Raw genomic sequence first — 18,456 nt, 5'->3', positions numbered from 1 at the left:
CCTGAACTGTCAGGAGTCTGTCTGTAGGTTTTAATACTCAGAGTAAAACTCTTTAAAACACAAAAAGTGATTTAGAGTAAACCACAGACAAAAACTAAGTAGCAGGATCAGTGTTTTTATTCATTTTACTCTCAAAAAATATCCACTGTCCTAAAAATCCACCCCTCTGAAATGGTTCACTCCAAAACCAGTTGGAACTTGATCTGCTGGATATCTGCCCAAGGGTAGGGTGAGTTATGTTGAACAAGTAAACAATGACAAGTACAGACAAGCAGAACAAAAACTCTACAGACTGCTTCTCTGTGAAAAACTTGAACTTTAAAAACTCGTACAGAGGCTTCTCTATGGAGAATTCAGAAATAAGTATTTGAGTCTGCAGTTTGTACTCTGTATTTAACAATTTAGCAAAAGTTTAACTGTATTTAAACACCACAAAACCCCCTAACCATTTCTTTTACTTTTACTTCTGTAATTTCTGCTCTTTCTGTATCAGTTCTATCAGTATCTTTTTATTTTCAAATATAAAGACGGGCTGAACGTGAGGTAGTGAAGATAATATACAGAGATCAGTATAGAGCCCTGCAGCACCGTGTGTGTGTGAGTGTGTGTGTGTTTGTGTGTGTGTGTGAGTGTTTGTGTGTGAGTGTTTGTGTGTGAGTGTGTGTGTGTGTGTGTGTGTGTGTATGTGTGTTTGTGTGTTGTGTGTGTGTGTGTGTGTGTGTGAGTGTGTGTTACCTTGTTGTGTTCTGAAGTCAGATCCATGTAAAAAAGTGTATATTCCGTGTGGTAAGCAGCAGTACGGATATGAAGAGAAGCTGGATGTTTTGAATCTTTCTCAACAGTTTCTCAACTCTTTCCTGCATAACAGCTTCAGATGTTTTACATTTTTTTAAAGAACGTCCTGTTTGATCCTCCCACAGTTCAACCTCTGAGACTGTTTGACAAGATTTAACATTAACCCTTTCAGACACTGCGTCAATTACAATATTCATCATGTAGTTTATTTTTTCAATTGTTTTGTTGCACAGATTAGAACACTAGTTGAGATCTGATGTGCACAAGAAAAGATGTTAAACCACCCAATGATACAGTAACTTAGCTCCGCCCAAAATCAAGTCAAGACATTAGGGTTCAACCATAGACTGTATATAGCTGGACAGAGCATAGTCTCTTAAAATGAAGCCACCACAGGTCGGGCGCCCCCTGCTGTTCGGTTGCAGAAAGCTGTGTAACTCCACCCATCCCCATAGGTTTCAATGATAAAACAGAACAACTTTCAATCCCGTTTTTTTCTAATATACTGTAATTCTACCTCCATTATTTAAATGCAACAGCTAGTGTAACCTCTGCTTATATTGTCAAATTTTTATATCCCCACAGAACTCGGCTCTATTCAAAAAAGGTGTGGTTATGGTAAAAGGGCTGCTTATGGGCGGGACCAATAACAGACCGTCAGCTCCGCTCCGCCCCGCTCTGCAGTCTGTGACCGCGAGGCAGCCCTCAGGGGCGGGGTTATTTAAATGAGTAGGCGGTCTCTCCACAGCCTTTCTCCCTCCTCTGGTCTCTACTGCGCAGACTCTGGTCTCTGAATCGCCAAAATGGCGGAAGATTTTGGCTTCATTTTCATTGAATGAATGGGAACGGCGACACAGCGTCTGTGATGTTGTCAATAGGCCTGACACATCACCAGCACTTCTTTATACATCATGTTGATTATTGTTTGTAACCTGTAAATACTCACCTCATATCTTTCCTCAGTGGTCTTCCAGCTCTCTCAGGGGTGATCGAAGGGCCCTCGATTCACTTGTGGGGAGGGGGGTTTGGACTACGGCTCCGTAAAACCTGTGGGGGAAATGTGATTAATAAACTGTTGTAGAGATACTTACCGGTAATATTATTTTGGTTATGTAGTGACGTCTGTAAATAACTGGATCCAGTAATGTATAGATTATTGTTGGTTTGTGTATGTTTGTATATTTTAGACACCCCTATTAATGGTGGCAGCCAATTGCTCGGTGGGAGGGGCTATGGCCTTAAAAGGGGAGGCGTGTCTAAACAAGGGAGGTTTGGTTGGTTTTTTTTTGGTTTGGGTTCCTCGTGGCAGGGGGAAATGGGGCTGATAGAGGGAGATCGGGTTTTTATGCAGCAAGCCAGCTGTAGCCCTTTACTGGCTGATGTTTAGTCAGATAGCCCTCATCATTTTTTTTAAACTTATTACATTTCTTTCTTTTTGTACAGTTTTTCTTTGGTTGTTTTGCTGCGTGCTGAAAACGAAAAATAAAAATCACTGGGACTTATCACTTACCTTTGATGTGTTCGTCTCTCTCTGGTTGGAGAAGCCCGCCTTTCAGTCCTTACACTCATCCCCACGTAAACCCAACACCAGCTTCACTCACAGCGTCCATCTTTATATACAGTCTATGGGTTCAACCTTTAGTTCAACCCTTTAGTTCAACATTAGTTCAACCCTTCAGTCACAAGATGTTTTAAATGTGTTTACATAAACATTTGTATAATTAATTATAGGATTTAGTTTTTGGTTAAATCTTTTAGTCCCTGGTTGTTGGGTGATTTTATTTTAGTGCTGAATGTCATGGTTTTATTTTCTGTTTGTTATTTAAAGTCTTGTATCTTCCTGAAGTTTTTTTTTTTGCTGTTTACAGACGGATTAAAATATTTTTTTCATACATCCTGAAATGAATGATGGTGTTGTTTACCACCTGTGAAAATGTGTAATCAGTATTAAATGTAGGATTTCAGCTAATCATGCATAATAATTACATCTGATCCAAAACCTTACTGTGATTAAGAGAGTAAGAGAGTTTTTCTTAATATTTGACCTAAACTGTGTGTGTTGGAGGGGGGTCAAAAGGACAGATAAGCTGACACATGTGATGCAGTCAGCGCCTGAGCAGCAGAGATATGGCCGGTTATTAAGCACCCCTGTAGATAGGACACAGTGGTACTCAAAAAAAAGTGATAGAGTAATCAACCGTTTTATTAACTGGTTAAAACCAGTTTTTGAGGAACTGTTTTACTGACATTTACACAATAAAACTACGTGGGGTTTTGAGTGTTATAAAGTCTTTGTCATGGATGCAGCAGGGAAGGACGCGGAGAGCAGAAGCAACCGCAATATTTATCAAAACAGAAAACAAACAAACAATAAACCAAAAAAAACAGGTACACTGATACAAACAGGAACATAAACGAAACCAGAACAGACGTAAAACACAAGGACCGACAAACTAACACTAAACACACAGGGGCTTAAATACACACACAAGGCGGGAAAGGAAACAAGTAACACCTGGGACTGGTAATGAGGGGGCGGGGCTACAAATGAACACAGGGGAAAACAGTTAAGGTACAGACATGAAGGAACACAGGACCACGTGGAAAATGACAGGCAAACAAACACAGAGAAACAGGAGCACAGGAGGGAAACGACAGGGAAACAGGGCAAGGACGTGACAGTCTTGTAACTGTAATGATTGCTGAACCTCTTAAAGGAGAACTCTGGTGTAAAATGTACTTTAGTTGTAGTAAAACATGATAAAAGTTCTTATCTTTGATGAATAGCACACCTCCGTTCTCCCACAGCGTTCAGAGATCCAGAAATTTTAACAGTTTATCCAACAAACACCCTTCAGACTGGGAGATACGGAGCATAATTCCGGCTCTTTCTAGGGAGCCGGTTCTTCTGGCTCGGCTCAGTATGATGATCCGACTCTTTCGGCTCCCAAGTGGCTCCTTAGATTTTTTTTTTGATTGCTTAAATCAATTTATTATCAAATTATGTTTAAATTTAATTACTAGTGTGAAAACCTACAGTATATGAAATATGTATTATTTATATGGCTTTATTTATACAAAAATAAATTATGAAAATAAAAACAAAGGCTCATCTCCAGTAGACAAACAAGTCCAACATCCAAAAGTCTCACCAAGCATCCAAGTGATGTTTTTTGTGAACTTTAGGAAAGTTAGGTAGGTAGATTAAACGGAATGCTCCTTTTATCAATCGGAATGTGAATCAGTATCACATGTTAATGTTCTATTGTATCTAAACTCTGAACCTTAGTGATATAATGTTCTTACTTGACTTCAAAAGCAGAATTTGATATCTTCTTACTGGATTTTACTGCACTTTTGAAATCCTTTAGAAAAACTAAGAATAAGAAATGCCTAAAAACTGTAAGAATTTATGATGAGCTTTCACTGGCCTCGTGTTAATATTAATATTTTTATATATTGTTTTCTTCCTTAATGTATGTTTTATTATGTTTTCTATTGTGGTTTATATGTATCATCTTGGAATAAATATATATAAAAAGTTAATTATATTTGATATTTAATCATCACTTTAAATGAAGCTGTTTGTTTACAAATAAAAAGTTATGTAAGAACTAAAAATTGTAAAGGAGAATCTCTTTTATATATGAAGAATATTGAGATTGTTTAATAGTCAGGGTCATGTGAATACAGTCATTTGACTCATGATTGATTCCATGAGCGACATTAAAACGAGGAAGAGAAAGACGAGTTTGATGTTCCACATGATCTGTGTGGGGTTTTTTTTCTCATGTTCCAGCATGCTGTGTCCGAATCAGCTGTCTGGTGCTGGTGAACTGTGTGTGAACTTGTGGAGGGCTGATGTCACATTTGGTTTAAAAGTGTTTCTAAAGAGCCTCTAGAGTGTCGTAAAATGAGGAAAAGTGCCCTATCGGCTGCACATCTTGTTTAAAAAAGTAATTAAGTGCCACTAAAGAGCCTCTTCCTGTAATAAACGATGATGATGTTACACTAAATCAATACATTTTCATAATGTGGTTTAATGAACGCCATCTACTGGAGCCCTTCTGCCCTTCCTGTAGACAATAATCAAAGAAAAGGGTCAGAATACCGGATAAACACTAGAAATGAACTGCTCAGAGCTTAGAGTTCAATAGAAGAGTTTGTAAAGAGTCTCTTGGCTGGGATAGAGCATATTAATATCACTCAGGTGAGCAGGGTGGGGACAGAACAGCTCCAGCTCTGGGATGTTGGTGGATCTCCTACATTATCTGCATCACTTCAGCTCCGCCCACAACATCTCCATTAAATTAAAATCAGGGGCTTTTTTATTTTAGTGATCTGTAGACCAGCCCCTATGGGCGGTTGTTCCAACCAAAAATAAAAATGAATTAAAAAGGCAAAAAAATAATAATTCCACAAAAAAAAGACAAGATTTATAAATAAATTAAATTATTTTATTCAGGTACGGATAATCTGTGAAAGAAAAAAAAGATATTTATCTTTTAATATTTATTAAATTACAGCTATTTCAGGAGCAAATAAAAAAGTAAAAAGCTTAACAGAAAAGGGAAAACTCACTTTACTTTGGCCTTTTCTTCTTCCTAACCAACTGCATAATACTGTAAATGTCAAAATTAAAATACAACATGTACTTAACTTTTTCTACCTTTATCATTACAACCACCTTAAAACTACTGTTCAAATATTGTCCAATATATATATATATATATATATACAATATATGCTGTGTTTTAGCTTAGCCTAGCTTTGCTAATATTGTTATATTTAATGTTCACCACCGCGCAGCAGCATCATGCACTTCTACAATGTATTTTACTATGGAAAAAACACATGAGCACTTTGAGAAATAAGGGTATGTTTCTGTAAAGGATAAATTTAACTTTGGAATATAAGAATAAGGGAATAATAATTATGTAAATAGATACATTCATATGAATATAGATGCCTATATTAATATTATAAAAAGTGTATATTGATTCTATGTATTCTGTAAAGTTGTAAAGTTGAACATATAGGGACCGGCTGCAGACTGGTTGGCTGGTTAGCTGAAGATATATTGAGCTGATTAGGCGTGATCGCTGGATTCCATGCAGAATGAATAAAAGGCCCATCATCCAATAGTGGGTGTTGATTCCTTTGTGGGGACGGAACGCAGAGATCACATGAGTAGAACACTGTGAGAAAGCTGGAGAGAAATGAGGAACTGAGTAAGAAAATACACAAAAATTTTCAGTGTTGATTCACTGGATTTTTCAGTCCTGACGCTGTCAATCTGCCTGCTCTCGACTTTTTGAACTACTCAAAACTCCAATTCCCAGCATGCACTCTCACCGGATTTCCTAACTCTCCTGATCACGTGACGCTACGGCATTCCCACTCCCCCGGTAACTGATTGTTTTCACCTGGCCTGTCTAGTATAAATACCCCTCAGTTTGCTCTGTTCCCTACTGAATATTGAAATTATTTTTTATTATTATTATTATTAGCTCTTCTACTACGAGTTTCCTTTTTCAATTATCTTTTTGTTACCGATTTGTTTTTGTTTCCGTCTCTTGATTTTTGCCTTGACCTCTCTATTGTTTATTTCCATTGTCTCCTCTTTTTCCTTAGCCCTCTCTTTGCTACATTTACCATGTATGACCATGTTTTTGCCTGATTACACTCTGGTATGTTGTTTATTTTTGGTGCCAGACTGCTACTGACCCTGCCTGTCCTTTACTACTCTTGTAAGTCTAACCCCTTTATTAATAAACTGTGTGTTTGGTATCTGATCTGTGAGCGTCTGTCCTTGGTCTGGCCGGGGTGACAGGAGTTCCAGTACTGGGTGGAGGAACCAACACAGCACAACACTGAACAAACAGTACTCTACTCAGTGACTCTATTTAAAGAGCAAATACCTAAAATGCACCAACTGTATGACATGGGGCCTGTACATTCTAGCGAAGGGGGTGGCTAGAACTAAAAACAAAAAAGGTTTGTGCCTCACTGACAAAACAGTTTAGACGGCACCATTTACTACTGAAAGACACATTATCAACATTTCTTCATTTAGAAGTAAAAAAACATCATCATCATCATTTTACACTGCAAAAAGGGCATCTGAGTGGGTGCATCGTTTACCTAGAATAATAATAATCTGTTTACCTGTGGGCTTTGATTTGAGGTGGAAGATAAATTAAAAAAAGAACATATACACAATAGTTAAAAAAACTACAAGGAGGGCAGCTTATAAGGCTCTTTCTCTTTTTTCTACTCTAGAAAACAATATTTTTTTTAACCATAAAGTAACCAGCAGCTTCGTGGCAACAAGGCAAGCAAACCAATGACACTGTTATCAAAATCCCCCTCAAGGGGGCGCTCCAGCCAGGTTCATCATTTCTGCAGCCGAAAAGGAACTTCATAAGCGGAGTTATGCTTCAAAAAGCCAGAAAGGACAAAACAAGACAGAGCTAAATGATCATTAACATTGAATAAATTAGGCCTGAATGAAATTTAGCAGCGAGTAGTACGCTAACGACAACATATATGATTATGTCTATTTTGCTTGAGGCCGCCAAAATGCCTTCAAACGGCTCTGGGAACCAGGAGGGAGCATGTGCCAAAAAATCTTTTAATAAAAAGTTATTTTTATTCTACAAAAAACTAAACTGCATGTTGTAAATACTACAATACTGAACTCACTGTTTTTATTTATTTATTTTTATACTTTATTACTGTGAAGGCATCACCTGAGATCCAGTCTTTAGCTCTTTGTAATGTAGAAAACACTGTTTTACATTAAGAAATGTGTCATGGTCTAGTACTGTTTTGTGTCTCTGCCTCTGTCTTCTGTGCTCGCCTGTGTTTATTTGTAGCTCCACCCCCTTTTTTACCCAGTCCCAGGGATTTCCTGTTTCCTGTCCCCTTTAATATGTGTATTTAAGCAATAGAACAGGAGAGGGAGTGTGTTATCACGAATAACATCACGGCTGTGATTCGGTCGCAGGCACATGCCGAAGGCGAGTACTGTAGATAATCACAATAATAATAATCACGCTTCTCACATCAAATCATCTGAATTATTCTGTTCACATCTAACCTGTTTAATTATTCAGAACTGTTGAAAAACATTTGGGATTTCTCTATTAATGCACTGTAGCTATACAATAGCAGGCAGCAGCTTATCTGTGCTTGAAAACAGTTTTACCTGGACTGATTCCTCCAGGTGTCTCGGCCTCCATCACCTCACCTGACGCCGTCTCCATGTATAAATATTTTATCCACAAGAGGATATGGAGATTCTCCACTGTTTAAATAAACAATGAACAAAAAACACACTCAAATATTCACAAATCACTGATTCAACTCAATTTTATACACAGTACCAGTAAGTAAAATTTTGTTTCATTATAATTTTACAGTTCCAGTTTCTCACCTGTTTTTCATTAGCATCGGTGTGATTGTGGTGGGAGACGGCTTTAAATTAAAAACACAGAACAGCAGATTAAATAAAATAAATCAGAGAACGGCATGTTTTACATTAAAACAAGATATTTATACAAAATAAACACCAGCACTTACAGGTTCCCCCACTTCTAATTCTTCACCTCCTTTTTCTGCTGACCATGAAGCACGAGCTGAATCATTAATAATACAATATATATAAATATAATGTACATTATTAATACAGTACAAAACAATAATCAGTTAACACAATAATACAATACAATACAATAATACATTATTGATACAATATATATGTATATAAAGGTACATTAATAAACTCTTACCTGTATTTTGGACAGTCTTATTTTTAATTCTGAAAAACATAACTCCAGTCACTGCTGCTGCTACTACTACTAGAGCCACAACAATAAGACCAGCAGTAACTCCAGCGATCAGAGCAGGAGAGGATTTATTCCCACATTCAGCATCAGAGGAATTAGATCCAGGTTTTATTACAGTCAGTCCCTGATCTTCACACCTATCAGAGAGAAATTAAACAGATGATATGATGAGTTAATGCAGGGTAACACTGCCCTGTGTGTCTAATGCAGACAAATCTCCAATATTGTAATAAAATCAGGTGAGATTTGCTAGAGTTACAGTGCTCTCCTTTTCTTTATAATTCAGTGTAAAGCATGCTGCAATCATCGCTATCTTACACCCCACCAACAGTCTCTAGTAGGCAGCATCTTGCACTAAAATACATCACGTTAAATTTAAATGTTAACTATTTATCACCTGTTCCCTCACTTTCCACCACTAAACCCCTCCCTCACTGCTGTCCTCCATTTCCCTGTAGAATTCACTGATTCAAACTCTATCCTATTGATATTCAGTATATGAGTACATACTGTGAGTGAGTCTGGCAGGTGTGTAGAGATCCGTTAGAGAAAGTTCCTTCTGCACATCCAGAACATACAGTATCTCTATCTGCTGTTCCTGTAACACACAAGTTCAGCTCTGTTACAATCAGTAACACAACACCTCCTGCAGTCTGGAAATAAACCACTGCAGATCATGGAAAGACCTTCTGCCCTACAGTTAGCGTTATACTTCCAGGAATCCATTTTCTTTGTTGACCTGTTGAACTGTTTGTGGGCTTTCTTGTGTACAGACTTTAGAAGAGGCTACCTTCTGGTTTGACAGCCATGCAGATCAATTTGATGTAGTGTGCGGCGTATGGTCTGAGCACTGACAGGCTGACCCCCCCCCCCCAACCCCCCCCCCCCCCCCCCCCCACCTCTTTAATCTCTTGGCCGCTGTGCTGCAGCTCAGTTTCTGGGTGTAGCCTTGGCCATTTTCTTGTAGCTTAACAATTCAGCTTTTAATATCCGCAGAGAGTTCTTTGCAATGAGGTGCCAGGTTGGAACTTTCGCTGATCAGTATGAGAGAGTGTGAGAGCTGTACTACAAACTTGAACACACCTGCTCCCTATGCACACCTGAGACCTAGTAACACTAACGAGTCACATGATGTTATTGAGGAAAAATGACAAGCAGTGCTCAATTTGGACATTTAGTGGTGCATCCATGACCAGAAGCTCCGCCCACTTCTCTACTACAATACAGAGTTACTATATTCACTAATACCACTTTACTACAACTTTACTACTGTACACAACACAAGCCTTATGTTCACCATGACCAGAAGAAGCTCCGCCCACTTCTCTACTACAATACAGAGTTACTATATTCACTAATACCACTTTACTACAACTTTACTACTGTACACAACACAAGCCTTATGATCACCATGACCAGAAGCTCCGCCCCATTGTAATATAGAATATAAAAGTGAAATATATTAGTAGGAAAGTGTGTAACACAGATGCATGCTGACCTGTTTGCTGTATGTATTCTCCAGGGCTACATTTGCTGTGTTCTGTAGCTTGTATGCAGCCTCCTGATCTGTGATCAATACAGTAGAATCCCTCCAGTGGTTCACACACTGCATCAGACTGTCGAGTGCAGACTGTCTTTACTCTCAAACTCTTACCTGAAAAAATAAACAACAGAGTGTGTGTTTAAATACACTTCAGCAGAGTCTGTCTTTAATCCAATCAACACGTTCACATGAACCTGGGTATTCAGATAATAAGAGTTTACATTAGTTCCAGGTCTGAGATATTCCAGAATACTCCAGTTAAGATTATATAAACGCACTGAAAAATCTGATTACTGACGTCAAATACATTAGCTCTCTTCACTAGTGGTCATAATCAGATTTTTACACCTTACTTCGATCTAAGAAATCAAGAGTATAATGTTTACATGAACCCTTGAATAATCAGATAAATAAACCGTAGTAATCTGATTATACATGTTCACATTGTTTGAAATATGCTTTAAAATTTTTACTATAACCAATAACTTTACTATAATTAATACTAATCAAGTTAATGAAGTATAACAAATGCATTATGAATAAAGGTCTGATACTATGGTATCATGGCATCATGACTTGACATAAAGCCCCACTGACCGAGAGGCCAGCTAAAGGGAAGGTGTTGAAATGTTAAGGGCAGAGTGGAGGAAGGCAGCTGAGACACTCACTGAGTTCTGTAAAATACTTCTCTGTTTTAAAGATCCTGTGACACAGAAGAGGCTTATTTCTTAACATATCACAAAAAAACTAAATAAACTGATATAAAAAATAAACACTGAGACTTAAAAACCAAAGACTATTAAACAAATGACTAAACCAGGTCTTAACAAACAAAGAATCAAACAGTCTGCACAGATCTGATTGGTAGAGGAGAGCGTTTGGTGATCTTACAGCACACGTGATTGGTCTGTGAGTTTACTGCGCAGCAAATCACGTACACCGCAAAGACAAGAAAAATTCTGCCGCTTTAAATGAACACGGTCAGAATTAAATCCTTCTCTGTAGTTAATCGGTTTGGGTCCACATTGGACAATGTCTGACCCCTGATGTAGACAAAACACAGATAAACATCTAGACAGGGTTGAACAGGACAGCCTCAAACAAAAAGCACGACAGAGAACAAAGGAGCACATGGGGTATTTATTCACAGGCACACACAAGGGACACCTGTGGAATTAACAAGGGGGCGGGGTTACAAATGAGACAGGAGGGATTACAGATGACAGGGCGGGGCTAAGGGGGAGACAGGACAATAACACAGACCAGAAGAAAACTAAACAGACTGAAACACAGGTCAGAAACAGAAAAGGAAACACACTAGACATACAAAGACTAAAGGTGTGTCAGGTCCGTTACTTGCAAGCTTTTTAAACTTTTTTAAACTTTTAAGCAAATTGTACGTTTAAGACAGAAATGTACTGAGAGAGACTAATTCTGATCAAGAGCAGCCAGAAGCAGTTTTTGGGGAACTGTTTAGGGTTAGCCTCCCTAAACTCCTCCGGGAGCTTGAGGTGGGGTTTGTCTATAAATGCTATAAATGTCTATTAAATAATCTTTAAACTTCTTCTCTTGAGCTCCTTGTGAGTGGAAGTCGTTTCCAGAGCTTTGTTTTAATAAATTGTTATTTTGCTGATAATCAATTATCCTGTCTCTCTAGAACTTCTCTCTACTTCGGGCTTCCATCAAAAGAATCCAGGGGAACGCACTGGAGACGGCGCAAAGGGCAGTGCGGTTTTCCCAACAACATAATTCCTATTTATAAAATCACAGTTCACCCAGAAATCCATATAAATTTATAACAGAAAAAAAAATATATATATATATTATGAATGCAGAACAGACTTACCGGGATCACAGAGTGTACAGGGCAGGCAGGAGAGGAGGCCGTTGGGTTGGGAGGTGTAAGATGAATTAGAACATGGAACACAGGTGGTGCTGGTGAACTCAGTGCAGTGTTTATACACCCGGATTCCTACAGAAATAACAGGTCAGGTCTCAGCTGACAGAATGTAGTTTCATTTAACACACTGTATATATATATGTATATATACATATACATATATATGTATATATATACTATATCCCTGTACTAAATAAGTATCAAGTTGGACTTACCCGGTGCACACATGGGGCAGCATTCTCCATTTACCTCATATTCAGCTCGAGCACAAGCAGAGTAACAGAGTTTAAAGTTCAGGGTGTTAATAGCAACGCTAACAAAAAAAACATCCAAACTGCTGATCATTTTAAAAGTGATCGCTTGGTTTCTGATCCAACCATTGGGATTCTTCAGCGATAAGAAACGTTTCTCCTGAACACTTCATCTGTCCAAGCCTTCTGTCAGATCATCTGCTTTAGATCATCTGCTTTAGATCATCTGTTTTAGATCATCTGTTTTAGATCATCTGTTTTAGATCATCTGTTTTAGATCATCTGCTTTAGATCATCTGCTTTAGATCATCTTCCAACACAGTTAACAGGTTTATTTTCCTTTGAAGGCTCTTCTGCATTTCATTATTGAACCCCCTTCAAAACCAGAGACGTGGAAGATGTCCTGAAGAAGATCATTTTCTTCTCTGTACACACAGCTGTTAGAAGTCTCAAATCCTTGAAGAATAACCTAAAAAAAAAGAGAAAATGTCTTAGAAAAGCTAAATCACTCAAAATTAAATGTGGAGTTTTAGTGCTTTAATAATATTCTGGGGTATTCATACACTCGTACATGAATCAGAATTAGAGCAGATTTTTAACATCAGATTTTTATCCACAGCTCCACTGCACTAAACTGCTTTGTAAAGAAAACCTTGCTGCAGTTACCAACAGCATTATGAACAATAATAATAATAATAATAATGTCTACAGGGCAAACTTGCCATAAGATCAGTTCCACAGCTAAAAACTACACTCTGATACAGAAGTCTGCTTACAGTTTCTCTATTTCTCCGCTGTGATCATAATAGATATCAGATATTAGATATCAGTGGAGTTAATGCACTTAAATAAAAGTGAAAGCTCCAAAGTTTGGAGCACAGTAGTGGACATCTGAAATCAGAAGCACTTTAACTGAAAGAAGAAGCAGTAGTCAAACTTCCAGTTCCATTTTATAATAAATCACACGTTTAAACAAATCCAGCCAACAGGAACAACATGTTTATTTAATAGTGTAATTATCCAAGATTCACAAGATATAAACCACTCAACTGGCTAGCTGGAGTTAGACTACTATTTTGTAAATACCCATCAATGGCAGCTCAGACTGTCACGCAAGGCAATTGAGGGAATGCAGATAATTATTTACTAAACAAGAAAAACAAAAGCAAAACAGAAAGGAAAACACACAAAAAAACTCAAATAAACAAGCCTAAAAAAGAATTACAATTACAAGACCAAACAAAACTAGACTATGAAAACTAGACTAAATAAGTAAGACTAAGAAAACAAAACACAACAACAGCAACAGCAAAATTCCAAAACACAGAACATACAAAAATACAAAACACACAAACCAGACATAGAGCAAACAAGGCAAACAAAATACAAAATACTGATAAAGAACACTGAAATAAAGAGGCTTATAATCACGCTGAGGGTGAGGAACACCTGGGACTGGTAACAAGGGGGTGGGAACACTAATGACAGGGCGGGGCAATAACAAAACAGGGCCATGTAGTAGTGGAGCACATGGGGAGGAAAACAAAACAGAACAGAGGACACAAAGAGAAGGGAGCGAAAAAATGGAAAAACCCAAGCTAGACACGAGCTAAGGTGTGAAGCAGAAACATTGTAGGATTGCTATTATCTCAGGACAGCGTCACTCTGAACGAAACTCTATAAATAACAGTTCAACTTACACGGCAAGAAGAAAAAGACTCAAACTAAACCAATACACTAAAATAACAACATGAGCGCCAATGATAAACCCAAACAATTCCATTACCAGTGTGGAGAAAAATGTGTCACAAATAACACATTAACCTAACAAAGCAATACAACATATTACAATTAAATACTGTATAATCACATTACTCTTATACACTTTATGTATTACATATACTCACACATATACACATTAGTTTTAAACTCAGCTTATTGTAGTTTTAAGCTAAAACTTTTCTCCATCTGTGTTCTGTTTCTTAAGGTAACGCCCTAAATCAGCTGACCGTGCACTCAGTCATGTAATTTATGATATGAAAAGCAAATAAGAATTAGTTTTATGCAAAAGCATGGAATGATGTGTGATGTGATGTGTAAGCACATTTTATCTGCTGCAAACACAGCACGCAATTTGCTGAAGCCTTTAATCAGCATGCTAAAATAACATATGTGCAGTAATCAAGCACATCATTATGACCACCCTATGTTTCTATACCCATTATCCTTGTTTTCAGCTCCACTGAAATATTTCACTCTGTATTTGTATAATCTAATAAACACAACTGTAGTTATGTTTGTGTTTCTCTGTATACTTTATTATTCATATCATACTTTATTATAATACATATAGTCGCTGTCCTATTAAAACCACTGATCTCCATTTTTGTAAATTTTTAGTTTACTAAAAACGGTCTCTTACACTTAATGAACGGACCAATAGAAACTCTTCAAAATGACCTGAAATAAACTCTTTTTACATTGACTTCCATTAAACGTTTACAAGGTTTTTGCTCTCTCATGTACAGTTGCTGTTTTGTAGATAAGTGTTTTCATTGGACAGCAATGATATATGATTAGTGGGTGTAGAAATAAGAAGGTGGTCATATAGTTATATACAATGCACTAAAAGCGTATATAAGACCCCAGGGTCACCCAAATAAAGGAATAAAGGTAACACCTGTAGAAAGAAAGAAGCTACATTAGTCAAGAAAGTCTCACTGCTTTCTGCTATAGAGTCGCCATCATTTACACAAACACTGTGTACCTCCACCGGACCAGAAAACATTTGCAAGCTATTTCGAGCCACTATGATAACATTATATTTTTAACTCTGAGCTAAAAATGACCAAATGCAAATCACACGCACTGTGTCCAAATATTTATGGAAAGCCTTTTTAATTAATGCATTCAGCTACATTAAGGTGCCTGGCTGTAAAAGCTTATAGGTTCTTAAGCAGCCATGCCTTTAACTCTCCTCTCACAGGACACTCCTGATTTTGGTTTTATTTATCTGCTGAAATTCAGTCTTTTCTGGTCTGAAACTAAAAGCAAAAGTGTCTGACTTGGAATTGAAGGGGAATTTCAGCTAACCCTATCATAACACTCGTTTAACTGCAATGTAGCTGAAATGCTTTTTCAACATATGTGAAGAAGCAAATGTAAGAAATTACACTACGATATTATATTTCTATACACAGTATCTTAAAAGTGAGTACATCCCTTACATTTCTGTTAATATTTAATTAAATCTTTTCAGGGGGCAGCACTGAAGATATCACACTTTTATTTATTGTAAAATAGTTAGTGTACAGCTTTGATAACAGATGGCAAACATATATTCAATCATTTTTTTCTAGAGTTTGGAATTGATTTATTTGTGTGTTTTCCCTTTGCCTCCATGTGCTTAGAGGATGTCTCAAGACTGCAAGGGACGTGTGCATGGCTGAAAGTTGAGGATATTGGCCACTGTTTTCTTAATGGTTCTCTACTGTTTTTTTGATGGTCCTTTTATTGTTTTTTTATAGTTTCTGTATTGCTTTCTTTATAATTTCTTTACTGATTGCTTTAGTTTTCTGCAGTTTCTTTGTTTTTTGTTTGTTTTTTTGGTACTTTATTTTTTCCATTGTTTTCTGGTTATGGTTATCTGCATAATTTATTGTAGTAGTTAAGTTTTGTTTGATTTTGTAATTCTTTGGTTATATTTAATTAGTTTATTTTCTTTTTTTTTTCATTGGTTTCAGTAACTTTGGGGGTTTTGTGCTTTTTTTTTTCCCCCCCCAATTAATACTCTGCCACACTTGTGGGTTTCTTTTCATCTAGTGTGTTTTGTTGAACATTATTTTCAATGGGCAAAATAAGTAATTGTATCATAGCAAAGTTATAGTAAATAGAGCTCATTACAAACTGCTTTTGTATTTAGTTATGATAATAATTGTAATTTTTAGTTTCCATTTACAGTTTTGTGCAATGGCAGTGCGTCCAGGTTGTTTAATGCCTATAACTCCCCTAAAACAGATTAATTATATGTAGCCCCTCCCTAAAGGCGCCCAATATAAATTTACGGGGGCCTACACCTCAAATTAATATTGGTTGAGAATAACACAATAAACTTTTAGCTGAATAAGCTAACACTCAAATAATAAATGGTGCCTCCATAACATAAACAGTTCAATATCTAAAAAAAACACAAACACACGTGACTTAGTAGAAATAAAAGTGGAGCTATTTATTTAGCTCTCCGAATGTCTCTGTACTCGTCAAATAAAGTAAAATAAAATAAAATAATCCCAGGTCAGGTCTCAAATAACACAAAACACTCCCCCTTCGAATATATAAATCAAACTTAACACGTTTATCTCTGGGTAATAAACATAAATTCGGCGTAATAAATAAAGAAAAATAAAATAAAATACACAAATAAAACCCTCAGATTAAACAATGAGTATTACACACTCAAACTTAATAACCACACCACCGATAAGAGGTGAAACACCAAATAAACAGTTCAAGCGCTTTGTTTTGTTGGGGCCCAGTACGTTGGTGCACTTAATACTCCACTCGAAAGCGAAAGTGAATCGAATGAGTCAACCGAGTCAGTTGATTCGTTACTCACAGTTCACACAGAGCTCACGGAGATGGCGTCCTCAGTAGCCATAGCCACAGACTCACGGTTCGCGGTGCTCCCGGTCGGAGGGCAGCAGTCCCCAGCACTCACAGCGGGCGAAGACTCAGTCCACGAGCGACGGGAAGATCAGAACACCGTCCGTGTTCTACTCACACACGAGGTCCGGCCGAGCTGCTGCAGACAGGAAACTCAGCAACAGCAGCTCACAGTCCGCGGAGAAGCCCCTTTTCTCCACAGTCCGGCTGAACTGCCCCTTCAGCGGTTCCGCAGTAAACTAAACTGAAACGCTGCGGTTTAGAGCACTATACCGTATAATAGCACTGAAACTTTGCTATAGAGCGGATAAAACAATAAATAAAAGCGCTCCGGAGAGTCTAAACACAACATTTTTCCTCACTTTCTCGCTCCTTCTCCTCCAACACACACACACACCCACAGACAGTCCCACTCTCCCTTCTAGTCCCGCGAAACAGAAAAGGCTCATGGGAAAGTGAGTTCGTTTACAATTACAATGAAAAACAAAGAAAATAATACAAATACAAATACACAAGATATTTTTAAGGGTCCTACATGTAAATAAAAACACGAGAAATAATTACATTGTGTAGGTCAGCGCATGCGCAGTACCTTTGGGAAGCATGTACCGATGGATAGGACAATTCTACAAAACACCATCCGGCCGCCATCTCGGAGGAGTCAATCTCGCGCTCTCAGTGCAGTTATTTACACCGAGGAAGGTGTTTAATACACCTATAATAATAATCACAACTCCACCAGTTTATACCAGATTTACACCCGGTTCGGTTTGTTATGATTCAGGACGCTGTTACACATTACTAATACCCGCTTTCATGCTGAAAGTACAAGTAAACAGTAATAGAGGAACCAGCTGTTATTAAAGTGTAGATAAAATACTCTTACTTTAAAGCTTTTCCTGCTGAAAGTCGGGGTGTGATGATCTGCTAATCCACAGGGTTTAGTCTGAATCTGGTTGAAAAATCTCCAAACTGAAGTTGAGCTTCAGTACAGCAGCACTAACAGAACTGCGTCATAACCAGGAGCGCGCGCAGTTGGGGGCGGAGCGGATTCAGTAGAAATCCCTCTGATACTGAATGAAATGGAGTGTTTACATTACATTACGAAAAATCGTTATACGTATTCACAAAACACACTGGCATGTTACAGATGTATTGTATCAGCAATATCAGCAATATTTGCTGCTACTCCCAAAAAACTATAAACTCTACCTCAGTAACTGCTGTGATCATATATGTTCTATATGTTACAGTATGTTACACATCTCTGCACCTTATCCCCACTATACACTTTATTATACGGTATCGGTACTGCACTGTCCTGTCTTTAAATTGTCTCGTCTTTTGTATTTATTGTATTTATTGTAGTGTTAGTCTTATGTTATCATCACTCCTGCACTTTATGTTGTCTATTGCTTGTTGGTCTATGTTGCACCATGGATGCGGAGGAATGTA

The 18,456-nt window shown here is 37.6% G+C and overlaps 1 protein-coding gene across 2 annotated transcripts; it reads right to left on the bottom strand.

The window, feature by feature from the left end:
- Positions 1–5,371: 5,371 nt before the first annotated feature.
- On the bottom strand, positions 5,372–18,027 carry LOC111190856 (tumor necrosis factor receptor superfamily member 14-like). 2 transcript variants are annotated; one of them, XM_049485619.1, is made up of 10 exons: positions 17,888–18,027; positions 12,304–12,808; positions 12,035–12,160; positions 10,144–10,299; positions 9,156–9,243; positions 8,589–8,782; positions 8,380–8,435; positions 8,234–8,274; positions 8,006–8,104; positions 5,372–6,004 (listed from the first exon to the last, which is right to left on the bottom strand). In XM_049485619.1, the coding sequence occupies exons 2-9, from the start codon at positions 12,431–12,433 to the stop codon at positions 8,044–8,046; spliced, it is 852 nt and encodes a 283-aa protein (XP_049341576.1). In that variant the 5' UTR covers positions 12,434–12,808; positions 17,888–18,027; the 3' UTR covers positions 5,372–6,004; positions 8,006–8,043. The 2 variants fall into 2 exon arrangements, with proteins under 2 accessions (XP_049341576.1, XP_049341577.1); XM_049485620.1 differs by having other exon boundaries at positions 8,006–8,042.
- Between the last annotated feature and the right edge of the window lie 429 nt (positions 18,028–18,456).

This window comes from Astyanax mexicanus, chromosome 12 (genome assembly GCF_023375975.1).
Source record: "Astyanax mexicanus isolate ESR-SI-001 chromosome 12, AstMex3_surface, whole genome shotgun sequence".
NCBI classification, from domain to species: Eukaryota; Metazoa; Chordata; class Actinopteri; order Characiformes; family Acestrorhamphidae; genus Astyanax; species Astyanax mexicanus.
The sequence above is the reverse complement of the archived record's forward strand: the minus strand, read 5'-3'. Positions and strand labels throughout refer to the sequence as shown.